Raw genomic sequence first — 27,922 nt, forward strand, 5'->3', positions numbered from 1 at the left:
CTTACAGGCATAAATTACGAGTGGCAGTTGCCAGAAGAGTATTCTCTGGACCCCAAAAATGTGGTGCAGATGAAAATTGCAGCTCTAATTTTGACACTTCAACACACCTGAACATGACCCAGAACCCGATCTCCATTAATATCTGTCTGAAGGCCTCCTTCCTCCTTCTGTCAAATGAAGCTGAACATGGAAATCACAAGTCAGCAGTGATTAACTATAAGATTGTGTTACACAACACAAAGTCTATCAATAATGTATACATAGATACAGAACAACAGCAGGTTGATTTATCAAACATCCAATTTGGTTTATCGGCATCGTGAGCCAATTCAGTTTGGCTTGGCCTGCAACAAAGTGAGGTTTTATCTGTTTGGTAAATTACAAGATTATGTTCGTAAGCTTCCATTGCTCCACGGGAAAAGATTTTCTTGGCACATAACTAAGTCAGCGTGTCCATGTTCTTATAGCTATATAATGAAGGAACGTTGATTTTGCTGTCAATGAAGAAACATTGTTATAGTACGGCATTGCAACAACAGAACAAGAAAATCAGAGTGGCGCAGCGGAAGCGTGGTGGGCCCATAACCCACAGGTCCCAGGATCGAAACCTGGCTCTGATAATTTTATTCTTGGTTTTTCATTTATCTATTTCTTTTTTGCCCTACAAGTCTACATCACCGGGAAGGTTTCTCTGAAGAAAAAAAACAGCTGCATCCCCGCGCCTCCACCAGCTGCATCGGAAGGATTCATCTCCCCGGTCCTCCCTCCTGTCCGGACTTGTCACTCACATCCGGGGCCGCTCGCCGCCGGCCAGGCCTACCGGTCCTGCCTCCTCCACGGAGGTGCGCTGCTCCTCCCGCGCTCTCCACTCGGGCGCCGGGGCCTCTAAGTCGCCGCTGCTGAGCGCGGTCGGCATTGATTGCAACCCGCGGCGGCGGCGGCGGCGGCGGCGACCGGTTCCCCCGAGAGGCTGGTTGGTGCGCGCGCGCGCGCGCGCCGAGCTCGGTGCGCCTCGTCAGGGGACGCACGGACGGTCGGTCAGCCTCTCCAGAGGGCGAGATCCGTGCACTGGCGCGCCGACCTCCGCTGGAGACGGCCAGCAATGCCAACCGCCCGCCTGTCCTCCATCTTCACCTCCTCCTTCAAGGCTCCTTCACGAGAGCGCCGAGCTCCCCTCGCCGCCTTGGCTGCCGCCACGGAGCGCGTCCGCGCCGGAACGCTAAGTCGGCAGGATGCGCACCACCTGTTCGACGAATTGCTGAGCCAAGCCGCGACAGTCCCAGTACGCACGCTCAACAATTTTCTTGCCGCCCTCGCCCGTGCACCACCCTCAGCTGCCTGTGGCAATGGCCCGGCCCTTGCCGTCACCCTCTTCAACGGCATGTCCCGAGGCGCTGGTGCACGGGTGGTGTCGCCCACGTGCTGTACCTATTCCATCCTCATGGACTGCTGCTGCCGTGCAGGCCGCCCGGACCTGGTGGTTGCCTTCTTCGGCCGCCTCCTTAGGTTGGGGCTGCGCTTGAATGTCATCTCCTTGAACAATCTCCTCAAGGGGCTCTGCCAGGCCAAGCGTACAAATGAGGCGGTGGACTTGCTGCTCCACCGGACACCTGAACTGGACTGTGTGCCTGATGTCTTCTCGTACAGCATAGTAATCAACGGCTGTTTAAAAGAAGGTGAAGTAGACAAAGCGTGCAATCTCTTCCATGAGATGCCCCAACTGGGAGTTCAACCTGATGTGGTGACCTACACCTCAATTATCGACGCACTAAGCAAATCCGGAGCCATGGTAAAGGCAGAAGTGGTCCTTCGGCGAATGGTTGGCCAAGGCATTGGACCAAACGTCATGACATATACTAGCCTGATCCATGGATATTCCGCTTCGGGTCAGTGGAAGGCGGCAGTTAGAGTATTCAAGGAAATGGTAAGTGTTGGTGTTCTACCAAATGCTGTCACTTTGAACTCATTTATGGATTCACTTTGCAAGCATAGAAGGACAAAGGAAGCTAGAGTTATTTTTGACTCCATGGCTGCAAAGGGCCAGAAACCTGATATTGTCTCCTACTCTATTATGCTTAACGGGTATGTGAAAGAAGGATGCTTTGATGATATGACCGGTCTCTTCAATTCGATGCTACAGAACGGTGTTGTACCTAACCACCATATTTTCAACATACTGATCAATGCATATGCTAAACGTGGACTGATGGATGAGGCTATGCACATGTTCGAAGTAATGAGGCAACAAGGAGTAGACCCGGATGTATTTGGCTATCAAATCATAATGGATTCATTTTGTAAAATGGGTAGGATGGATGCTGCTCTGGACAAATTTAATCAGATGGTCAATCAAGGAGTTTCACCTAACAAAGCTGTTTACCAATGCCTGGTTCTGGGTTCTTGCTCTCATGGTGATTTTGTGAAAGCCAAGGAATTGATTTGTGAAGCAATTAATAGAGGTCTCTGTTCTAACAGTGTGTTCTTCTATCCTGTAATAAACGACCTGTGCAAAGAAGGAAAGGTGAAGGAGGCACAGGATATGTTTGACTTCATTCTAGGTATTGGTCAGCGGCCTGATGTGATTATGTACAATTCACTGATGGATGGGTATTGCCTTGTTGGCAAGGTGGAGGAAGCACTGAGAGTACTTGATGCTATGAAGTCTGCTGGCCTCCAACCTGATGCTATTACGTATGCTATACTTCTTAATGGCTACTGTAAAATTGGCAGGATCGCCGATGGATTGAGTCTTTTCAGGGAAATGTCACTCAGCGGGGTTAAGCCCACGACTATTATGTACAGCATTATACTTGATGGGCTGTTTCGCTCCGGGAGAACAGTTTCTGCAAAGGAAAAATTCAATACGATGGTTGAAAGTGGCTTACCAGTGGACGTTCGCACATACAACATAGTTCTTCATGGACTTTGTAGAAACAATTGCACTGGTGAAGCAATAGAGTTGTTCAAAAAATTATGTGCAACGAACGTGAAGATTAATGTCATAACATTCAATACCATGATTTCTGCAATGTTTAAAACTAGGAGAATTGGAGAAGCCAAGGATTTGTTTGCTACTATATCAGCCATCGGGTTGGTGCCTTCTGTTGTGACTTACAGTGTAATGACGACGAATTTCATAAAAGAAGGGTTGCTGGCGGAGGCTGATGATATGTTTTTAGCAATGGAGAAGGCTGGCTGTGCTCCTGACTCCAGACTGCTAAATCACGTGGTCAGAGCGTTGCTGGAGAATGGTGCAGTTGTAAAGGCTGCAACTTATCTCGCTAAACTTGATGCTAAACAGCTGTCAGTTGAAGCTTCAACAATTTCGTTAATAGTATCTCTCTTCTCAGGGGAAGGGAAACTAAGGGAGCACGTAGAGTTGCTTCCGGTAAAGTACCAGCCTCCTGAGATGTTGGACTGACAATTGATGCATTATTACTTGGAACTTCCTACTGAAAAACAAGGTGGTAAATTGAAACAAGAAGCCTGAGGCCTGAGGGTCATATCTGTCACACATTACATATTTATCAACATCCAAGTTTCTTTCGTTTCAGCTCCTCCTACTCTGCCAGTGCCGCCAGAGACTGAGATCAAGAAGAGACCGCTGATGAGGAGGGTGGTGACTATTGGGCCATCGAATGCACCGTGGTACATGTTTCTGGGATGAGAATCCCAACGGCAGTACAACAAACTGATCCTTCACGCTCTATAGTCGATGAATTGATGCACACATTACACGTATTCTGTATGGTCATGATCAGTCAGCCAGTCAATACCAGTACGCTTAAAAGTAGCTCCTTTGGTTGAAACACAATGCATGCTTGTCTCTGAAACCAAATAAATACTGCATTCTTTTTTTGGCTTTCTGTTGTGGAAATCGCAGGAGTTGATTATTTTGTTAGTCTTGTGACCTTCTGGTCAACCTGTATCTCAACCTGGAAGGGGTAGACAATATCTTCTCAACAATGCAGAAGTCTAGCTGTGCTCTCAACTCTCAGTTGCCAAAAAACATGTGGTCAGGGTGTTACTGGAGAAAGGTGAAGTAATCAGGGCCGGAGGTTATCTTTCTAAAATTGATGAAAATGGAGTAACATTTTTCCCGTAGTGTACAATCAGGAGAGGATTTGTTGACCGGCCGAGTCAACTAATTCTGGCCAAGATTCAATGAGCATAACTAAATTTAATTTTACAAAATTTATCATTTCTTTCCATAGATTGTCACCCATGTGAAATCATTTAATCTGTACACTACGGGAAAATGTTACAAATTTAGAAGACCAAGCTTCATCCATTGGCCTTGAAATTTTGTTACCTCTGTTGTTCCTTGTACTATCATGATTGATTATGAATAGGTCATAAGTTTCTTCCTTGAAAAAAAGAATCAAACAACATTATACTTAAATAGTGCATTACTAGGCGGCGAATGACACAGAAGAGGAGGCGCACGATAGATTCCTACGACAGGTAGAGATCAGAGATTATACTCTTTCTTCTATAAACAAAGCAGGCTTGTGATTGTCCGCATCCATCACTCAATCATGCAAATCAAAGAAATGGTTTACTTATCAGATATTCAATTGGGTGCCCGGGCTCATCTGCGCCCGGTGAGCAGTAAATTAAAAAAAATTCAAAAAATAGGTTTCAACAAATTCGAAGAAAATATAGGTGGAAGATGTTCCAATGTATGATGTCCGTGAGAAATTTCAGCTTTTTCAGACGTCCAAGAAGCTCATGGCAAAAAAGACAATATTGGACAAAGCAATACGTAAACAATAAACTTTCTTACAACCCTAAAATTTGTTTTTTTTGAGAGCTACTGAAATGTTCAAACTCCACGAAATTTGGCACGGACTTCACGCACATGAGCATCTAGCATCACAATTTTTTTAGAGTTTTTTTTGAATTTTTGTACTATTTTAAATGAATTTATTGTTCACCTCATATGCAGATGCACCCGAGAGCCAAACCCCGTGTTCGTTTCTTCTGAAGTATAGGATTGTTAGATTTTCAGTAATATAAAATGAGGGAGAAGCCACCCCCTCACAAAGTGTATAAAGTTCTTTTTTTGCATGGATTTGACCACCTCCATATGTGGCATGTACAAGCTGTATGTAGTCGTGCATAGCCGATCCGCCTGCCCCCTCACCCAAATGCTCCGTCCTGGGCTTGGCATATTTTTTCTTTTTCTAGCCTTCAAATAATAGGTGTGTGAGGTAGGATTCAAACTACCAACCTATTGGTTTACTTCCGCCCATTGTAAGGACAACTCATTTATTGTCCCTAGTTACTCATTTTATTCTTCGTTGTGGATCTTCTCAGTCCAGTTTTCTTCTTCTTTGGTTTTGTATCGCCATTTGTTGGTTTATTCTTTTTATTTTTCTTTATTTCTTCTTATTTTTATCTTTTATTTTCATTTTCTTAAATTCATCGACATTTCCTTAAATTTGTGAACTTTTTTCAATTTCGTGAACTTATTTGTTGAATCCGTGAACTTTTTCAAATGAATGAATATTTTTGAATTTTCTGATTTTTTTTCTCAAATCCGTCAACATTTTTCAGATGGATGAACTTTTTGTCAATTTTTGATTTTTTTTTGTGTGCAAGTGATCAACCTGGCGCGTGCTACATGTGGCAGAAATTTGCTGGGTTGCAACTCAGGATGGGAATGGGTCGGGTCGGACATGGCCTTGAACCCGGCCCCTGTGGCCCCAGGACCAATTTGAGAGGTCATGGGTCAACCCATCATATAAAGAATAGTCAATGGCCTCGTTGGCTCGATGGATATTTTGGGTCGGCCCAAATTCTTGCTTTACATTGCCTTGTGGCAGACGAGATGTTAAAATTAGGCACGGTTTAATGGATTCCGGCTAGTATGAGAATTAACAAGATTTCAAATATGTGGTTAATAGAAAAAAATCAAGCTGTCTGCTTGTGGTTTTATACGTGCAGATTTTGCAGAAACATATCAAGACAATTTTGTTGTTCATATACGCAAGCATTCACCAAAAAAAATATGATAGACTACGTCGCAAGATCGGGTTCTACGACAATGCCGATGCGACGAAGATTATAGCTGTCGTGAGATATAAGACTATAAGGTGGGCCAACCCGGCTGATCCAGTGGGTCACCGGGTGCCGGCATTGTTGACCCAATCCCTGTTTGAGACCGAACAACATGACCCGTTGGCCTCAAATTTTTGGGTTGGGTCAGCGACCCGGCCCATTCCCACCCTGAGTTGCAACTCACTCATGAAGAAAGTGTGTTGCATCCCCTGATCTGGTCTAGGGGGATGGAACCGACTCCGCCCTGGGGATCGAGAAATAGCATGTTAGAGTGCAGCTCACCTTATTTATTTATTTATTTATTTATTTTTAAACGGAGGAAAAAGATTTGCCTCGTCCATTAATTAAGCAGAAGAGAATTGTCCAGTTAATTAGTGGAAAATCGGGCGAAAACCATCACAAACCAGTGAGCGGCACACACGGTGTACCCCCCCCCCCCCCCCACACACACCTCTTCAAAGAGGGTCTAATCGAGACAGCACGCAGGCGTCATCGTCATCACTCCTGCCCTAGAAGGCATCATCGCCATCACTAAACTATGAGCAAACGACTCCGGCTTCGCCGTAGGCGATCGTAGACCCAACTCACTCCGTAGAGACCGAGTGGAGCTATATGAAGATCCGCGCCAGAACTCGGCCACCCGCGCCCAGAAAGCGCAGCTCCGACTCTGGCAAAGAACTACGAAGGAGAACTAGGCACGGCCGGCGTCATGGAAGATCACCAAACGGACCACCTGCTGCTCGTCATCGTACGCCACCGGGCCCCGCCACAGCAACTTCGACTTCAGTGCAACAAACAAGCCGAGGCAATCCCATGAACACGCCGAAGAAGAGCCGACTACCTCAACCATTGCCATGTCCCCGACATCGCTCATTGTCACCACAGCAGCCTCGATGCCAACACACACCAACATCTTCACCTGTCGCCGCCATGACCGCCCTAAAATCACCCTCGCCACATCAGACCCGCCACTAGTCCCTCCAACTGGCCCCTCCTCAAAAAACGAAGTCCTCAAGAGGGGCACGACACAAGGGTGCCGCCATCATTCGATCCAGAATAGGATACGAGGTTTCCTTTGAAGAAGGATTGGTAGGGGAGACACCACACCATGACAACACCTTCAACAAGGTCGCAACGCCCTCGGACCCCGCCGTTGTCGGCTCCGACCGTGACCATAGTCAAGTATTCGTCTGGTTTTGTCATCCGAAGCCCCAACCAAACCAGCTAGACCGCCTGCCTCCACTCGCCCACAACCTGCAACAGAGAGCTCCCAGATCGAAGCCTCCGCCTTGCTGCCTTGGCGTCCTGCGAACTGTCGGAGCCACACCGCATGGAGCAGACGACGTCATGTGGCCAGCCAGAGCCGCACCCCCAGTAGACCGAAGCCTGCCGCCGGTGAAGCCATGCGATGCTCCCATGCCGCCTTCGCAGGACGCTGTGACTTGCGCTCCAAGGAGCCGCATTGTCGCATGGTGCCGCCGCAACACCAACCTTATTGCAAAGCAACCCAGGGAGACCACCCCCGTCGTCGGCCCAAGATCCGCGCCGCCATGGACGCACAACCACAGAGCATGCGAACCCCAACCGCAAACCATCCTCGCCGCATGCGCGCATCCGCACACCCGCGCCGCCCCATGCAGGCGCTCAAGCGAGGGCGCCCCTTGCCGCCACACTGGCAGGCCATGGGCCTAGATCTGCGCGGCGGACGCTCACCGCGCCATCCCTGTCAGATCTGCGCGCTCCACACCGTGCTCGCACGCTCCCTCCGCGCCTTTGCACGCACGGATGCCGCCATCAGCCCGATGATGCTCGCCACACCTTTGCTTGGCCGAGCTGCCTCGCGTCGCCCGAGCTCCTCGTGAGAGGGAGAGAAGGGCCCGCCGCCGTCGACACCGCGCGGGTTTTTCCCGGCGACGCCCTCCGGTGGCGGCGAGGGGGAGGGGTGGAGTGGTGGGGTAGTTTGCGGGGGCGCCCAGATTCTCCTGGGCCGCTCGCGGGGAGCGACAGAGAGGGTGTAGATAGCAGCATAGTTTGAATAGTGCAGCTCACCTTATGAGTGCAAGGCTGTAAGCAGTCATCGAGCATTAAATCATCTCTAGCAGATTCTGCAAACATGGCCATCCGGTAAAATAACCGCCAATTTGCCGGCCAGAATAGATCCCAAAATCGTCCATCCTAATTTTTTTACGGGATCCCGGTTTCGTGCGCCCATTTCCTCTATAGCTACGGAGAGATAAAAATCATGAAGTGCCCTTGTAGCGCCCACCCGACACCCCAAGCAGTCAAGCACACGCCCCCGGCGCTGCGGCGGCATCCCAACTCCTCCGTCCGGCTATCTCTCACCCCTCTCCGGTCAGCCGCGTTCGAGGCGGCTCGCCGGCGGGCAGGCCCACGGGTCCTGCCTCCTGCGTTCCCTTCCTCGTCGACGGAGGTGCGCTGCTCCTCCCCCGCTTTCCGCTCGGGCGCCAGGGCCTCCTATTCGTCGCCTCTGCTGAGCGCGTTCGGCATCGATTGCAACCCGCGGCGGCGGAGGCGGCGGCGCTGGTTGCTGCGCGCGCGCGCGCCGAGCGTCGCAGGCGACGCCACTCGATCGCGGTGCGCCTCTTCAGCGGACGCACGCACCACCCCAGAGGGCGAGTCGAGCTCGGCTGGAATCGGCCAGCAATGCCAACCGCCCGCCTGTCCTCCCTCTCCACCTCCTCCTTCAAGGCTCCTTCACGAGAGCGCCGAGCCCCCCTCGCCGCCTTGGCTGCCGCCACGGAGCGCGTCCGCGAGGGAACGCTAAGTCGGCAGGACGCGCACCACCTGTTCGACGAATTGCTAGGCCAAGCCGCCGCCGTCCCGGAACGCGGGCTGAACAACTTTCTTGCCGCACTAGCCCGTGCTCCGCCCTCATCTGCCTGCAGCGATGGCCCCGGCCTTGCCATTGCCCTCTTCAACCGCATGTCCCAAGGCGCTGGTGCACGGGTGGTGTCGCCCACGCTCTGTACCTATTCCATCCTCATGGACTGCTGCTGCCGCGCAGGCCGCCCGGACTTGGTGGTTGCCTTCTTCGGTCGCCTCATCAGGTTGGGGTTGCGCTTGGAGGTCATCTCCTTCAGCAATCTCCTCAAGGGGCTTTGCAAGGCCAAGCGCTCAAATGAGGCATTGGATCTGCTGCTCCACCGGATGCCTGAACTGGACTGTGCGCCTGATGTCTTCTCCTACAGCATTGTAATCAACGGCTGCTTTAAAGAAGGTGAAGTAGACAAAGCGTGCAATCTCTTCCATGAGATGATCCAACTGGGAGTTCAACCTAATGTGGCCATCTACACCTCAATTATCGATGCACTAAGCAAGTGCGGAGCCATGGACAAGGCAGAAGTGGTCCTTCGGCAAATGGTTGATCAAGGCATTGGACCCAACATCAGGACATATACTAGCCTGATACATGGATATTCCGCTTCGGGTCAGTGGAAGGAGGCAGTTAGGTTATTCAAGAAAATGATAAGGCTTGGTGCTCTACCAGATACCGTCATGTGGAACTCATTTATGGATTCACTTTGCAAGCATAGAAGGACAAAGGATGCTAGAGATATTTTTGACTCCATGGCTGCAAAGGGCCAAAAACCTGATATTTTCTCCTATTCTACTATGCTTAACGGGTATGCGAAAGAAGGATGCTTCGATGATATGACTTGTCTCTTCAATTCGATGCTACAGAATGGTATTCTACCTGATCACCGTGTTTTCAACATTGATTAATGCATATGCTAAACGTGGACTGATGGATGAGGCTATGCACATGTTCGAAGTAATGAGGCAACAAGGAGTAAACCCGGATGTATTTGGCTATCAAATCATAATGGATTCACTTTGCAAAATGGGTAGGATGGATGCTGCTCTGGACAAATTTAATCAGATGGTCAATCAAGGAGTTTCACCTAAGAAAGCTGTTTACCAATGCCTGGTTCTGGGTTCTTGCTCTCATGGTGATTTTGTGAAAGCCAAGGAATTGATTTCTGAAGCAGTTACTAGAGGTCCCTGTTCTAACAGTGTGTTCTTCTAACCTGTAATAAACGACCTGTGCAAAGAAGGAAAGGTGAAGGAGGCACAGGATATGTTTGACTTCATTGTAGGTATTGGTCAGCGGCCTGATGTGATTATGTACAATTCACTGATGGATGGATATTGCCTTGTTGGCAAAGTGGAGGAAGCACTGAGAGTACTTGATGCTATGAAGTCTGCTGGCCTCCAACCTGATGCTTTTACATACGGTATACTTCTTAATGGCTACTGTAAAATTGGAAGGATCGCCGCTGGATTGAGTCTTTTCATGGAAATGTCACTCAGCAGGGTTAAGCCCACGACTATTATGTACAACATTATACTTGATGGGCTGTTTCGCTCCGGGAGAACAGTTTCTGCAAAGGAAAAATTCCGTACGATGAGCGAAAGTGGCATACCAGTGGGCATTGACACATACAACATAGTTCTTAATGGACTTTGCAAAAACAATTGCACTGATGAAGCAATAGAGCTGTTCAAGAAATTACGTGCAACGAACGTGAAGATTGATGTCATAACATTCAGTACCATGATTTCTGCAATGTTTAAAACTAGGAGAATTGAAGAGGCCAAGGATTTGTTTGCTACTATATCAGCCATTGGGTTGGTGCCTTCTGTTGTGACTTACAGTTTAATGATGACGAATTTCATAAAAGAAGGGTTGCTGGCAGATGCTGATGATATGTTTTTAGCAATGGAGAAGGCTGGCTGTGCTCCTGACTCCAGGCTGCTAAATCAAGTGGTCAGGGTATTTCTGAAGAATGGTGAAGTTGTAAAGGCTGTGACTTATCTCGCTAAACTTGATGCTAAACAGCTGTCAGTTGAAGCTTCAACGATTTCGTTAATAGTATCTCTCTTCTCAAGGAAAGGGAAATTAAGGGAGCACGTAAAATTGCTTCCGGTAAAGTACCAGCCTCCTGAGATGTTGGGCTGAGGATCGATACAGTATTACTTGGAACTTCGTACAAAAAAGCAAGGTGGTATTCTCTCATAGCTGACAGAATGTCATTGCCCCAACCTGCCTTTTTTTTCAAAATGCAGAAAATTCATCCATTTTATTGTTGCCTGATGTTTGATGTCACGTTCTAAATTAAAATAACAAGCCTGTGGTCTCCGAGTCATATGAGTTTGCCTCTTCTTGTGATGAAGAAGGCGTAACTCTGATCTGTGAAGTTTTGTTATGTCACACATTTAGGCCTATTCAGAGTATCCAAATTTGTGGCAAAGTATTTGGCTGCCTACCTCTGGGAATACCCAAACTCGGTGTTTACGCATTTATGCAATATGAAGGCTTGAGCAGGGATTGCAAGACAAACACGATATAAAATAGTTTGTTTAACAACTGTGATATGTTTGAGTAATGGCTCTCTCAACAGTAGTGCTATTTCTTGGGGGGAAAGCGTTAATTGCGCTGTATTCATGAGGTGCAGACTGGTAAACAGAATTGAACTGTGTTGTCATCTAAAATCTACTCCTAGTTGCCAGCGGTAGTGCACTTTAGTTAGTAATCTGATGTTACTTCAGGGCTATTAAGCATGTTTTTTTGCTACTCCCAGGAACTGCTTGCTGACTGTAAAAATACATTGCAATCTCTCCAATAGGAAATATTGACCTTGATTCACTGTCTATGTTATTTTCGCTGCTCTAGGATCAGTTTGTTGTACCGCCGTTGGGATTCTCATCCCAGAAACACACCATGGTGCATTCGATGGCGTCTCATTGTCACCAGTCACCGGAAGAGCGTGAGATGGTGCTAAATCAAAGAAAGTCAAGCCCCAAGCCTGATGAGTGCGGAGTTAGAAGAGCAGGAAGGAAAATGAGATGCTTGCTCTGCTACGGCCGGCAGCGAGCAAGGGAAGGGGGAGGAGCTTCCTCGTCCACGACCACGCCGGCCAGCGGCGACATTTTCTGACATTGACTGACAGAAACAAAAGGCATGCTTCAAAAGAAGTTGAGAAACACTGGCCCAGGAAGTTGAAAAACGATTTTCCTAGAGAAGATATCTCGATTCAGTCAAGATTTATAACAAGAATCATATGAAATCTATAGCTAACATGCATTGTTACAACAGTATATGTCTACAATGACCAAAAAAGGGTATCTGCATGTACGGAAACAATCATGGAGGTGAGTTTAGTAAACAGACAGAAAGCAACTCACTCATAATTGTTTTAAAAAAGAAATTAAAACAGTGATCTTCCATTGGGAAGTATATATACATTATACAACACCACTACACAGAGCTATGAATTAGAAATCTGAAGATTATCAAGTAAAAAAACACATCATGAGCAAGGTCCATCTCAGGACTAAGATAAACATAATGAGCAATTCATGCTTGATAAAAAGGTACAACTCTTAATGCATCTTTAGTGATTCTATAGCTAGAGCAAATTAGGATATACCATTCCATTACTAACTCTTAAGGCATCAATTCATTTTCTAAGAAGGCATTTTCATCACCATTCTATGTTTTAGAAAGTACCCCTACCTGAAGGATAAAATCTTTATAAAAGAATACGCAGACTTAAAATCTTAAGAACTGCATTTCAGGCTATGTGTAGACACTCTTTCGGTAAGGACGTAAGGTGGATTGGCAAGTCCCACTTTAAGCGTGAATAACCTAGATGTGAGGGTGGGTCTTAGCACATTGCGAACATTTTCAAGTGTTTTAAGCCTCAACGGGAGCATTTTGAGTCAGATTCATGGTCACGCAATATAAAAGGTCCAGAAAAATATAGTTATCTAAAATACTGCAAGGCAGCCCGAAGATAATGGCGTTGTGAATTTCACCTACCAACAGGCTTTTCCACTTTGAACCAAACCACCCTAATAGGGTCCACTTCATTAATACCTTTAATCATTCCAGATCGCCTACAAAACTGGAGGTAAAACTTAGTAAACATTGTACAAAACTGAATTTTAGTTGAGTTTAAACAGACAGACCTCTCATTAACATCTTCATTCCCATACTGAATCTTAAACCTCATTCCAAATACAAAATGGACAATTCAACCAGTATGTCACACTACACATTTATTTGACTTACAATGGAGCCCTACAAATACAGTGCTAATTAGCTTATACGTAGATGCATACTGGAATTATAATAACCTGATAGGAGGTGAGAAGTTTGCCTCGGCTTCCTTGTTGGTCACCTATGTTTCACCAAAGCCCAAAGGCATACAAGAACTTGCATTGGTGTGCAGAAAGAGAGAGAGTGATAGAGATCAAGAGCAAAGGGGGGATAAGGATTCAGAGAAAGCTCACCTTGGCATCACCGACGGCGCTGCCACCTCGACCCGAGAGCGCCTCCTCGGTCCGCTGGCAGCAGAACAGTAGATTGACTGTATCCCTGCACCGCCACCTTGGCCCGTCGCCTTGCCGCCTAGCCTGCCCCACCTTGTTTTCCTAAGGAAAATCCTGCTGACAAGAAAAACATGTGTCTGAGTAAGGCTTGATGACTACATGCAAAATTTCCTATTAGAACTCATAACCAAAGATTCCCTGCCAATGGATAGCTGGATAGAGCGTACCATCGTCCTAACTTCTAGATTGCACTCCATCTGTGGTAAACTCTAGCAAGTAGATGGCTATTCTGGTGAATATTCAAACATATGAAAATGCTACAATGGAAACTGATGTTATAAATAATGTCAAAGATATATAATATGCAGTATGATAATAATAAGCGCCAACCATATTAACTGAAATCTCCCTACATGTTAAAAAAGTGTACAAATGAAATTTCAGTTTGGTCACCGCTCAATGCTATGATGCTACCGCCAGCCATATTACCAATAGCTGGCTGCTTAACATGTCAACTTTGGACAGAATGAACTAAATATAAAAGTTTTCTCTGGATAGAATGAATCAACATCTTACATAGCTTATATGAACTCTGCAAAGAATATAAAACACATAAGCAAATTATGTAAACCTTCAAAGGAGTGCATAGTACCTTCTGAAGCATACTAACATCAAGATGTAATAAGGCGAGATAAAAAAGAGAAAAGTATACTTTTCATCCCTCAACTCTTAGCGAAGTCTAGATTTTGTCACTTAACTTCAAAACCGGATAATTTGCACCCTCAATTCTTGAAACCGGGCAAGTTTCATCCCTCGACCCAGCCGATTGGGTTACGATGCTGACTCACTCTGGTTTTGACCAGTCGTTGAGGCCACGTGGCAAGGTTTATCTTTCCTTCCATCTACTCTGGTATGGACATTTTCACAAACATTTGGCGTGCAATGTCTGCCGCTGCCAACTACACGCCCCCGCCACACGACGTTCATCATCACCATCACTACCAGTCCACCACCGGCAGAAACTCGCGCGGCGTGCGTCGGGCGTGCTGGTGCCCGCGTCGGACTCGCCCCCCTCGCTCGGCTCAGTGCACGGCTTGCCAGTTGCGTTCAAGCCCTGTTAAGTTGACGGGTCGCCGGGCTCGTCGGGGGAGCAGCTAGGCGCAGTTCGACGTCGTCTCAGTTGCTGCCGTCCTCACTGACAGAGTGCTCGCCGCGGCAACCTGGCGATAGTGCAGTGTTTAGCCGTGTCATCCCCTTGGCCGCGGTGGCTCTGCGCGACGGCACTCCGTGTCGGGGATGCCGAAGCTTGCAACCCTCGTGTCCGGGTTCAGATGCGCCTGCGCTGGAAGACACTGATGATGTGCAACGCTCGTGGATGCAGTGCATGTGCATGCCATAGCTGCATGCATGCATGTGCATGCCGTGGGCATCGTCCCCCGCTCCATCCACGAGCGCGCGTAGGAAGAGGAACTTGTTGACTGAGCACGCGCGCCATCACGCTCAGCCTAGAGCTATAGACGCGCACCGTCCGTGCTTTGCGGCGAGCATGGTGCGGGTTTCAACGAGCTTCGATGCCAGCGACCTGCAACGTCGCGTCACCTCGTCCTCTGGGCTCTGGCTCCAGTACGAGCGCCGCGAGGACGAGTTTGGCCGCCGCCGCTGCTCGATACCTGTAGCCGGACAACCTCGCTCCTTGAATGTGCCACTCCGTGGTCTTCCCCATGAAGTTCCTCCGGTGATGAATCTGGTACGGCGGTTATGGCGCCACTGGTCAACTGGCCATGGACGGCAGCATCGACTCGCTCGTGGTCCTGCTCCTCCAAGAGCTCACCATCGCCAGCAGCTCCAGACCTTGCACGCCAAGTGCTTGAAAGAATGCCCACATTAGAGATAAATCAAAGGCGAGAAACAGATTGCCACATGGACTAGAACCAGTCAAAACCGCGCATGAGTCAGCACAAAACAGCTTTGGTTGGATTGAGGGACAAAACTTACCCGGTTTCAAGAATTGGGAACGCAAGTTGTCCGGTTTCAAAGTTGAGGGACTAAATCTAGACTTCATAAAAAATTGAGGCACGAAAAGTATATTTTTCTCGATAAAAAAATGACTGTAACCATCTTCTCTTGCTCAGATCCAGATTGGGCACCCAACTGCTCAGATCTGCTACAGGGAAAAAATTATGCATTTGCTGAACTTAGCTAAATGAAATACAAAAAAATACAGATTACAAGCGAACCTACGCACATCTGCTACTCTACTCAGGCCTAATTTATCCTAGCAAAAGAAATCACATCATGAGCAAAAGAACGAATTCACAACTAACATTTCAAATGGAGTTTTATCCACGTAGCAGTCCCAACATATTTAAATGGAGAAGTTTCTAATTGCCCGCCTGAGTGTTTCAAGCTGTGCGGAATCCTGATTAAGAAGGTTAACTATAATGGAATAGCCAAAATATTAGAGAAGCAAAATTACAATAGTCTGATCTTACATAGTTTAGTGCAAATGACACCTTGTGAAAAATTATCCTTGGAACAAGACATAACGTCATAGAACATAGGCAATAGATTGCTACGGAACTGACATAAGTAGCCTACCACCACATTGCATAGTACACATATCATCAAACAACGGAGATGCTTTAATTCTTACACGTAATACTTCTCCAGGCTTTCTAACAATCAAGCATCGGAGTGAAAATGTGACATCAATAACCATATATCACAGTGGTTAATGCAGCAATCAGAAAGTATAATCACCTGAATTGAGAAAATGCCTTCAATTGGCATTAAGTACTTGTCAAGCACCCTCACAGAATCAGGAATGTACGAATCAATGACATCCATCAGTTTTAAAATAGCATTCTTTCCGATCTCTTCGTTTTTCCCGTTCAAAGCTGACATAGCAAATCCAAAAATGATAGGAATATCATAGCCAGGGAACTTGTAGAAACTAAGGAGCTCTGCAAAGAAAAGGGAGACAACAAATTTCCTTACAACAGGAACATAATCGACCAACCAAAAACAGTATGGACAACTAAAAAAATGGTAGCATACCTCAAAGCTCCATCATCACAAGTTCTAGTAACTCTTCATCCTCACCAACATCAACTTTGTTCAAGAAACAAACAAGTGATGGCACACCAACCTAGAAAAAGAGGGGGGAAATGTGCATCTGCTAAGAACTGCAAAGTGAACATGCTAAAGAGACAAACTGCTGTAGAAAATCCTAAGAGCATCTCCACTCGTTCGACCCCCCAACATATAGGCCGGCGCTCTTTCGGGCGCTCGCCCGGCGATATTTAGGCCCCGGGGGCGATCTAGGTCCAGTCACGCCCCCAGGTGCCGCCCCCAAGGAGTCGCAAATTCAAACTTGGTCCATTCCCGCCCCCAAAAAACGCCACAAGTCCGGCGTTCAGCGCCACAGTTCGGCGATCACCTTTGCCATAATTCGGTGACCAAATGAAAAGTTTGGCGTGCAAAAAAAATGACGCGTAGGCAATGCATCACACGATGGTGTCCTCCTCCGGCATCGGTGGAGTCGGCATGCGCGGGCTGGGCGGCGTCGGTGCGGCTTCTGTGCTGGGCGGCGTCGGCACGGCTTCTGTACTGCTTGGCATCGTGGAGGCATCATCGCTCAGGCTTGGCGTCGGCGTTGGCATCGGCGTGGGAGTTGGCGTCGCGGTCGACGGTATCTGGTTCAGGATGAGCCCGCGCTCCGCCAGGTACCACGCCTTGAGCTACTCGTCGTCGCTCTGGAGCATCTCCGCGCACCCCATCAGGAAAGCCAGGTCGGTGTTCCTCTTCTTCGCACCAACATTGGTCCGGAGCAGGTCGAGCTTGACGGCGTTGTTCCTCATCAATGCCGACCACCGCGCCTCGGTTTTCTCTTCACGCTGCGCGGCTTGGGTCTGGGCGTCGGCGATGGAATGCTCGATGGACTCTTGAACGCGTGTGGTAGCCGACTCGGCGTGCTTTCCCTTCTTGGCCCCTTTGTTGCCGTCCGAGCGCCTGGCGTCGGCGTGTCCGGCTTGTACGTCTCCTTGGCCTTGGCGAGGGTGCGCCGGACATCTGCCCACTTCTCGTACTTCTCGATCCGCTTGAAGACATGGAGGTACTTGAAATCTTGGTCGCTGCTGTCCTAGCGAAACATGGCGAACATCCGCAGCAGCTGCGCCGAGAAACAATAGTCGGTGGGCGCGAACACGGCGAAAAGAAAGGGAATCCCATGCCGGCACCGGCGTGCCATACCTGGTCCTCGATGCTAGCACCGCTCTCCGGGCGAGCCGCGATCTCCTCGACGATCCCATGCCATTTGTTGCACGCCGTTTGGATGAGCCCCCGATGGTTCGCCATTGCCTTCGCCCCGTGCTGCATGTAGACGCCTTTGAAGTAGGAGTCGACGAGCTTTCGTTCGTCGAACTCGGCCTTGATGCGCTCCCAATACGTGTCAATGCTCTGGTTCGTGCCGGTGATCGGGTCGAGGTAGACGACTTTCCACGCTTTGGCGAGGCACTCGTCCTCCTTGGATGCCCACTTGACGCGCGGCTCGCCGGTCCTGGCCGCCCCCTTCTTCCTCTTCTTCCCTTTCCTCGCCGAAGCAGGTGCCGGCTCCTCCTCGTCCTCCTCGTCCTCCTCCTCTGGCTCCTCCTCGCCGTAGTCGAGCTCGCCATCCATGTCGCCGTTGAATTCCATTGTGTCCTCTTGGGTTGCGAACCTAGGGGAGGCGGCGGCGGTCGAGCCGGTCGTGATGATGTCGTCCATGTCGGCCTCCGTCGCATCTGTGTCGCCGAGATGCGACGACGTGGCTTGTGAGAAGAGCAGCGCGCCACGGCGGAGAGGTGGCATCGGGGAGGCTGCGTAGGCCGGCGGTGAGTAGGTGTACGGATGGTACTGCATGCCGGCGAAGGCGGGTGAGGGCATGCGCTGGGCCGGGTGACCATGGGGGAAGGTGATGTTGGGGTTGAACCTGCCGTGCGCGTCACCGTTGGTGTAGCCCAGTGATGGCGTGCACCTCCAGGGTTATGGCAACGACGAGAAGACGGCCGGAGACCCGACGCTGGCTCCAGGACGCGTACGGGCCGTGGCCGCCGGGTGGATTCATCATCCCCGCGCGAGCCGCCTCGGCTTGTTCGGCCGAGCGATCCTCCGCCACCGCCGCAGCCGCGAGCGCCGCCCTGTCCCGGGCTTTCTTGGCGTTTGTGTAAGTGCATGTAGTGCCCCTTAGTTATTTTGGTGTATTGAAGACTTATAGGTTAAGGGACTAATGTGTTTATGAGTGTACACAGGTCTATAAGTCTATGAGGAGTTTGATATTTACAGAAAAAGTCGACCCCTAAAAATGAATATCTTCGACTGAAGACTTTGGTTTTCTGAAGACTTTCTGAAGACTTTGAAAGGGAAGAAATTGGTGTGACCTGAAGACTTGGTATTCATACGAGGAACATGAAGCGTGAAGACTTTTGTTTTGGTAGTTTCATTTTCTCTTTCTTGAGTCATAGGAAACACCGTACTGTTAAAGGGGGTCGAGGAAATACTAAGGAAAAATTTCCCACACCTACCAATCCCTTCGAGTGAAGCCATTGGAAATCTCATACAGCTCAGTCAATTTCTTCAGTGACAGAGACGAAGTTCTTCTGGTCGCTGAGGAATTTGTTCTGACTGAGGAGTTAGGAATTCACCAGTGCAGATTGCCTACAGAGTGAGGAGCATGATAGCCCTGAGGAATTTGAGCCTCAAAATATCCGACCGTTGTTGTGCTGCGCGCCAGCTGTCCCAAAATATCTACCCACCTAACGGTCATATTATTGAAGGGCATTTATGTCTTATCATGTCGGGCTGCTCCCTAGGCTATAAATAGCCGCCCCCTACAACCACTAGCTGGTTGGCTGCTCCGAGAGAAACTGACACCTGTCAATTGAGAGCATCCCATCCTCCGAGGACTTTGAGCGAAAATCATCAAGTGAGAAAAAACCCAAACCCAAACACCTACAAACCCAAAGTGATTGAGCATCACTGAAGAGATTGATCTTGCATAGATCCGACGCTTGTTACCTTTGAAGACTGTGCTTCTTCCAGACGGTTAGGCATCATGGTCTGAGCATCCAAGAGAAAATTGTGGATCGCCGAGTGACCGAGTTTGTGAAAGTTTGGAAGTCACCTGAAGACTTACCACGAGTGATTGGGCGAGGTCTGTGTGGCCTTAGCTCAAGGATAATACGGTGAGGACTGTGTGTCCTCAGGTTTCAATACCTAGCCGCTCCAACCAGACGTACAACTGAGACAACGGTTGGAACTGGTCTACCAAATCATTGTCTTCACCAAGCTTACTGGTTCTATTTCCTCAACTCTTTCATTTCCTCATAACTGTGTTGTGTGCTTGTTCATATCTGTGTTTGAAGACTTTGACTGAAGACTTTTTCAATTTCCTCAGTTCAATTTCTTCAGCCTGTTTGTCTTCATCCTGTGTTATCCTGTGTTTACGCTTTCTGTACTCTGTGTTTGTCTTCATTTCATCATGATGACCATGCTTGTGTTCTGTTATGTTTACATCTGAGTACTTATTCCGCTGCAAGTAGTTGTTCGCTTAGGAATTTCCTCACCCTAAAATTCCTCAGTGTATAATTCATAAAAATCGCCTATTCACCTCCCCTCTAGTCAATATAACACACTTTCAATTGGTATTAGAGCAAGGTACTCCCTTGTTCTGTGTGATTTTGGTTTAACCGCCTGGAGTTTTAGTTATGTCGACTGCAGGTATGATCAAGGTCTCTGCTGGGTGTCCTACCTTCGATGGGACGGACTACCCCTACTGGAAGAATAAGATGCGAATGCATCTTGAGGCAATTGATAACGATCTCTGGTACGTTGTGGAAAATGGTGTTCCCTCAGTCACACCTTCTCTGAATGCTGCTGATGTGAAGAGACTCAAGCAACTCGATTCTCAAGCGAAGAACATCATATGTGGGCATCTGAGCAAAGGACAGTATGGTAGAGTGAGTGCTTTGGAAACTGCTAAACTTATCTGGGATAGGCTGTCCAAAGTCAACGAAGGAGTCTCAACACAGCGTGACTCTCGAGTTGACGTCCTTCGCAATCTCTTCAACCGTTTCAAAAGACTCGACAATGAAAATGTTCAACAAACCTTCGATCGCCTCACTGACATCTCAAATGAGCTTCAAGCACTTGGTGCCACTGACATCACCGACCATGAGGTGGTGAAGAAACTGCTGAGATCGCTTGATTCCTCATTTGATACTCTGGCACTGATGATACAAGAACATGGAGATTGCAAGTCACTTGATCCCGCTGATATCCACGAGAGGCTAAACACTCATGAGTTCCAGCTTGCTGGGAAGAGAGATCTCTATGGTTCGAGCTATGGCAGATCACATGCCCTGAAGGCCAAGGCAGTTTCTGAGTCTGAAGATGAAGATTCTGGCAGCAGCCTTGGTGACCCCGAAGAACTAAGCCAGGAGCTAGCACTGCTCGTGAAGAAATTTCAGAAGTTCTGAAGACGTGGTCGCTTTGGAAAATCCTCAAGGAGCAATGACTCCTGATAACCCACAAGTATAGGGGATCGCAACAGTTTTCGAGGGTAGAGTATTCAACCCAAATTTATTGATTCGACACAAGGGGAGCCAAAGAATATTCTCAAGTATTAGCAACTGAGTTGTCAATTCAGCCACACCTGGATAACTTAATATCTGCAGCAAAGTATTTAGTAGCAAAGTAGTATGATAGTAGTGGTAACGGTAAGAAAAGTAACAGTAGCAAAAGTAATTTTTTTGGGTGTTTTGTAGTGATTGTAACAGTAGCAACGGAAAAGTAAATAAGCGAAGAACAATATGTGAAAAGCTCGTAGGCATTGGATCGGTGATGGAGAATTATGCCGGATGCGGTTCCTCATGTAACAGTCATAACATAGGGTGACACAGAACTAGCTCCAATTCATCAATGTAATGTAGGCATGTATTCCGAATATAGTCATACGTGCTTATGGAAAAGAACTTGCATGACATCTTTTGCCCTACCCTCCCATGGCAGCGGGGTCCTAATGGAAACTAAGGGATGTTAAGGCCTCCTTTTAATAAAGTATCGGACCAAAGCATTAACACATAGTGAATACATGAACTCCTCAAACTATGGTCATCACCGGGAGTGGTCCCGATTATTGTCACTTCGGGGTTGCCGGATCATAACACATAGTAGGTGACTATAGACTTGCAAGATAGGATCAATAACTCACATATATTCATGAAAACATAATAGGTTCAGATATGAAATCATGGCACTCGGGCCCTAGTGACAAGCATTAAGCATAGCAAAGTCATAGCAACATCAATCTCAGAACATAGTGGATACTAGGGATCAAACCCTAACAAAACTAACTCGATTACATGATAGATCTCATCCAACAAGCCTACGATGGAATTACTCACGCACGGCGGTGAGCATCATGAAATTGGTGATGGAGGATGGTTGATAATGACGACGGCGATGGATTCCCCTCTCCGTAGCCCCGAACGGACTCCAGATCAGCCCTCCCGAGAGGTTTTAGGGCTTGGCGGCGGCTCTGTATCGTAAAACGTGATGAATCCTTCTCTCTGATTTTTTTCTCCCCGAACACGAATATATGGAGTTGGAGTTGAGGTCGGTGGAGCGTCAGGGGGCCCACGAGGCAGGGGGCGCGGCCCCCACCCTTGTGGATAGGTGGAGGCCCCCCTGACGTGGATTCTTCTTCCAGTATTTTTAATATTTTCCAAAAATAAGTTCCGTGGAGTTTCAGGTCATTCCGAGAACTTTTGTTTCTGCACATAAATAACACCATGGAAAGTCTGCTGAAAACAGCGTCAGTCCGGGTTAGTTCCATTCAAATCATGCAAGTTAGAGTCCAAAACAAGGGCAAAAGTGTTTGGAAAAGTAGATACGACGGAGACATTGTAATTCATGGTAAAAGAGATCCAGTCATAGTCATGCCCAATATAAATTAATAGTAATGGATGCAAATGAATGCAGTGCTCTCCAGCTGGTGCTTTTTAATAAGAGGGTCATGACTCAACATAAAAGTAAATAGATAGGCCCTTCGCAGAGGGAAGCAGGGATTTGTAGAGGTGCCAGAGCTCAGTTTTGAAATAGAGATAAATAATATTTTGAGCGGCATACTTTCATTGTCAACATAACAACCAAGAGATGGCGATATCTTCCATGCTACACACATTATAGGCGGTTCCCAAACAGAATGGTAAAGTTTATACTCCCCCTCCACCACAAGCATCAATCCATGGCTTGCTCGAAACAACGAGTGCCTCCAACTAACAACAGTCCCAGGGGGAGTTTTGTTTGCAATTATTTTGATTTAGTTTGCATAAAGCATGGGACTGGGCATCCCGTTGACCAGCCATTTTCTCGTGAGTGAGGAGCGGAGTCCACTCCTCTTGAGAATAACCCGCCTAACATGGAAGATAAGGACAACCCTAGTTGATACATGAGCTATTCGAGCATACAAAACAGAATTTCATTTGAAGGTTTAGAGTTTGGCACATACAAATTTACTTGGAACGGCAGGTAGATATCACATATAGGAAGGTATGGTGGACTCATATGGCATAACTTTGGGGTTTAAGGGATTGGATGCACAAGCAGTATTCCCGCTTAGTACAAGTGAAGGCTAGCAAAAGACTGGGAAGCGACCAACTAGAGAGCGACAACAGTCATGAACATGCATTAAAATTAATAAACATTGAGTACAAGCATGAGTAGGATATAACCCACCATGAACATAAATATCGTGAAGGCTATGTTGATTTGTTTCAACTACATGTGTGAACATGTGCCAAGTCTGTTGAACGCGATATCTATTAGTGGTTGTGCCATCGTTTGTTTGCAGGAAACTAAAAAACCTGTTATCGATCTAGCGTTTATTAAAACCTGCTGTCCTAAGCACTTCGATAAATTTTCTTATATTCCTTCTCGTGGGGCTTCGGGTGGTTTACTCACAGTATGGAACAACTCCATCTTCTCGGGGACTGTGGTTGTTCAAGAAGATTTTGCTTTAGGAATTCAATTCACCAGCACAATTTCGGCACAAGCTTGGACTCTCTACAACATCTATGGTCCCTGCACAGGGCCCTCTCGGGACATGTTTACTCAGTGGCTTTACGACAGAAATATCCAGACATCTGAAGATTTCCTTGGAGATTTCAATTATATTAGAGGGCCTGAAAATCGTAACAAACCGGGAGGTGATGTCAATGATATGTCAACCTTTAATGACATTATCCGCAAGCTTAACCTAGTGGAGTTGCCCATTAAAGGCAGACTATACACATGGAGTAACATGCAAAACGATCCCCTCCTCGAGCAACTAGATTGGTTCTTACATCCACTCATTGGACAAGTGTTTACCCCAACACAATGGTAAAACCTCTTTGTAAACCCACCTCGGATCACACACCCTGTGTGGTAAACATTGAGACAAAAATCCCTCGGGCCAAGCTCTTCAGGTTTGAATCATATTGGCTGCTGCACCCTGGATTTATGGATGTGGTTAAGAGGGTTTGGGATAAACCTATTGCCCTGTCCAATGCGGCTACGGTCCTTTGACTAAAGTTTAAGAAGCTTCGACAAGAGCTCAAGGTTTGGAGTAAAAGCATATCTCGGTTATCGGTGGCTATTGAAAACACGAATAAAACACTAGCTGACCTGGATGAGTTGGAAAATCAACGGGCTCTCACACTGCCTGAGAGCAACTTCCGCAAGATCATCAAAAATCATCTCCTTCGGTTATTGGACTATCAGAGGCAGTACTGGAAGAAATGTTGCACCATTCGATGGGTTCAATTTGGAGACGAAAACACAAAGTTCTTTCAAGCAGTGGCCACAGAAAGATATCGCAAAAATAACATTGCCAATCTTCAAACCCCTGATGGGCTTGTAGTGGAAGATCATAACGGCAAAGAGGCTCTACTGTTTCATGCATATTCGGACAGACTAGGTACCTCTAGCCCCACCCATATGCACTTTGATCTACCCTCTCTGATACGGCCTCATGCAAACTTGGATCATCTCATGCTCCCTTTCACGCGTGAAGAAATTGATGGGGTCATTAAAGAAATGCCAAGTGATAGGGCTCCTGGTCCGGACGGTTTTAGTGGCCTTTTTCTCAAAGCTTGTTGGCCAATCATCAGGGAAGATTTCTACTCGTTGTGCGATCAGTTCCATGCAGGAACACTTAATCTGCAGTGCATTAATGATGGTTTAATCACTCTGATCCCAAAGAATGGGTCTCCCTCCACAGTTAATGATTACAGGCCAATCACACTACTCAACTGCTGCCTTAAACTCATTACTAAGCTCCTGGCCAACCGCCTGCAAAAGGTTATTCTGCAAATTATTCACCGCAACCAATATGGTTTCATTCGTGGGAGATCTATACAGGACTGCCTCGCATGGACTTTCCAATACATCCACCAATGCCAAGCTTCCAAACGGCCAATAGTTTTGCTTAAACTCGATTTTGCCAAAGCCTTTGACACCATCGAGCATGATCCCATGATCAACATTATGAGGCATATGGGCTTTAATGAGAAATGGCTGTCTTGGATAAATTCAATTTTCTCTTCTGGCAGATCTTCGGTTCTCCTTAACGGTGTCCCGGGCAGACAATTTCATTGCAAGCATGGGGTCCGACAGGGTGATCCGCTGTCTCCACTTATTTTCGTGCTGGCGGCCGACCTTCTTCAGTCTGCAATTAATGAAGCTTATAGGGAAGGTAAAATCCAGCTTCCCTTTCCATCTAATGGAAACATGGACTACCCTATTGTGTAGTACGCCGATGACACGATTCTCCTCATGCCCGCTTGCCCTCATCAAGCTTTGATTATCAAAGGCATTCTAACCAAATATGCTCAGTCCATCGGTCTTAAAATCAATTTCCACAAGTCAACACTCATTCCAATAAACGTGGACGCTGCTTTATCTGCACAACTGGCTGCTATCTTTGAATGCTCAATTGGTACCATGCCCTTCACCTATCTTGGCCTGCCTCTGGGCACGTCTCGGCCTACCATTCATGATTTCACGCCCCTGGTCAGCACAGTTGAACGAAGTTTGTCCTCCACACTGTCACTCATGTCCCATGCTGGCAAGTTAACGCTCCTCAACTCCACGGTCACCTTGCTCCTTATATATGCAATGTGCACGTTGCACTTTCCACCCAAACTCATCGAGTTGCTGGACAAAATTAGGCGCAGGTGCCTTTGGATCAAGAAGACTGAACAGGGCGATAAATGTAACTCTTTGGCGGCCTGGGATATGGTTTGTAAACCTAAAAATAAGGGAGGACTTGGTGTGCTCAACCTCCGAATACAAAATGATGCACTTCTCTTGAAATTCCTGCATAAATTCTACAACAAGTTGGATATCCCTTGGGTGCAACTAACTTGGGATTCGTACTACGCCCATAAAATCCCACATGCTTCTGACCCAGTTGGCTCGTTCTGGTGGAAAGACATTCTCAAGCTCACTCCTACATTTAGGGGGATTTCTAAAGTCAATATTGTTTGTGGCACTACAACTTTGTTTTGGAAAGATTTATGGGCAGGGCAGATTATTCAAGACCCCCACCCTCGGGCTTTCTCACACTCTTTGGACGAAGATGTTTCTGTCAAGGATTTCTTGGGGAGCACGTCGCTGGGGGAAGCGTTCCACCTACCCTTGACCCCCCAAGCGCTGGAGGAGGTCCGGGACATGCAAATTATTGCATCTCATCTACAACCCTCCACGACTGCCTCGGATGTTTGGCACTACTCTTGGGGCAAGGCCAACTACAAATCAACTGACTACTATAAATTCGTCTTCAAGGACGTCCAAGTCCACCAAGTTTTTTGCTGGATCTGGAAGTCCAAATGCACAATGAAGTTGAAGGTTTTTGCCTGGCTTCTCTTCCAGGACAGGCTCAATACAAGGAACATGTTGAAAAGAAGGCATTACAACATAGGGGATGATCACAATTGTCTCTTATGTGCAATGATCATTGAGGAAGCTGTGGAACACATGATCTTCACCTGCTCTTTCAGCAAGCTTTGCTGGGATAAACTTAGGATCAACTGGGAGCCTTTTCATGGCTGATTGCAAGCCATTGAGGTCCAAAAAATCACTCACCCCACTCCTATGTTCTTGGAAAAATTCATTGTGGCAGCCTGGAGTATTTGGAAGGAGAGGAATAACAAACACTTTAGAGCAATAATGCCATCCTTCAACTCTTGGCTGGACAGATTCAAAGGAGATTTTGGGCTTCTTCAATATAGAGTAAAAGAGGAGCGTAGGCCCTTTGTTCTTGACTTTGTACACTCCCTGTAGTAGCCCCTCCAAGTTGCCCTTTCTTCTCTTGTCACAAAGTTGACAAGATTGTATTTTCACCCCCATGTAAATACTCATTGTACAGTGTGTTCTTTTCCTTAATATTAACACAGTAGGAGTCTTTCCTACTGTTCATGGTCAAAAAAATGTGCCAAGTCGAGTCACTTAAATCATTCAAAGGAGGATACCACCCCACTATACCACATCACAACCATTTTAATAGCATGTTGGCACGCAAGGTAAACCATTATAACTCATAGCTAATCAAGCATGACATAAGCAACTATGATCTCTAATTGTCATTGCAAACATGTTTATTCATAATAGGCTGAATCAGGAACGATGAACTAATCATATTTACAAAAACAAGAGAGGTCGAGTTCATACCAGCTTCTCTCATCTCAGTCAGTCCATCATATATCGTCATAATTGCCTTTCACTTGCATGACCGAACGATGTGAATAATAAAAGAGTGCACGTGCATTGGACTAAGGTGGAATATGCGAGCATTCAATAAACAGGAGAAGACAAGGCAATATGGGCTCTTGGTTAAATCAACAATAATGCATATAAGAGCCACTTTAACAATTTTAATCATGGTCTTCTCCTATCGACCCCCAAAGAAAAGAAATAAAACTATTTACACGGGAAAGCTCCCAACAAGCAAAAGAAGAACAGGAAATCTTTTTGGATTTTCTTTTTAATTATTACTACTACAACAAGAAAGTAAGCTAGCTAAAAACTACAACTATTTTTTTGGTTTTTCTTAAGGTTTTTCAAACACACAAGAAGAAAGCAAGAAAAAGAAAGTAAACTAGCATGGATAATACAATGAAAGAGTATGAGCACCGACATCTAGCAATGAGTGTGTGAACATAAATGTAATGTCGGTGGGAAATACGTACTCCCCCAAGCTTAGGCTTTTGGCCTAAGTTGGTTTATTGCCACGGATGGCCTGGTGGATATCCATAGTTGTAGCCGGGGTCGTACTGAGATGAAGAAGACTCTGATTGCCACTGGTTGGCAATCATCTCCGGATCCCAATAGTAATTAGACTGTCGTGGAGGATCAAAATATGGTTCCGGCTCTGGCTCTATGGCTGATGTAGGGTTCCAGTAGGGGTGAATGGCCGCCAGCGGAA

At 47.0% G+C, this 27,922-nt stretch overlaps 2 protein-coding genes across 2 annotated transcripts; both read left to right on the top strand.

Moving 5' to 3' along the window:
* Positions 1-735: 735 nt before the first annotated feature.
* Positions 736-3,856, top strand: LOC109748118 (uncharacterized). Its single transcript, XM_040400040.3, has one exon. It carries the CDS (start codon positions 1,103-1,105, stop codon positions 3,419-3,421), a length of 2,319 nt encoding a protein of 772 aa, XP_040255974.1. The 5' UTR covers positions 736-1,102; the 3' UTR covers positions 3,422-3,856.
* A 4,468-nt stretch (positions 3,857-8,324) lies between these two features.
* LOC109748119 (uncharacterized) lies at positions 8,325-12,175 on the top strand. The gene is made up of 2 exons (XM_073509297.1): positions 8,325-11,087; positions 11,759-12,175. Exon 1 carries the CDS (start codon positions 8,728-8,730, stop codon positions 9,805-9,807), a length of 1,080 nt encoding a protein of 359 aa, XP_073365398.1. The 5' UTR covers positions 8,325-8,727; the 3' UTR covers positions 9,808-11,087; positions 11,759-12,175.
* Positions 12,176-27,922: the final 15,747 nt, after the last annotated feature.

The sequence above is a fragment of the Aegilops tauschii genome, chromosome 2 (assembly GCF_002575655.3).
Source record: "Aegilops tauschii subsp. strangulata cultivar AL8/78 chromosome 2, Aet v6.0, whole genome shotgun sequence".
In the NCBI taxonomy this organism is placed as follows: domain Eukaryota; kingdom Viridiplantae; phylum Streptophyta; class Magnoliopsida; order Poales; family Poaceae; genus Aegilops; species Aegilops tauschii.

Coding starts and splice junctions, on each gene's coding strand:
- LOC109748118 (XM_040400040.3), top strand. CDS start 1,103: ATGCCAACCGCCCGCCTGTCCTCCATCTTCACCTCCTCCTTCAAGGCT.
- LOC109748119 (XM_073509297.1), top strand. CDS start 8,728: ATGCCAACCGCCCGCCTGTCCTCCCTCTCCACCTCCTCCTTCAAGGCT.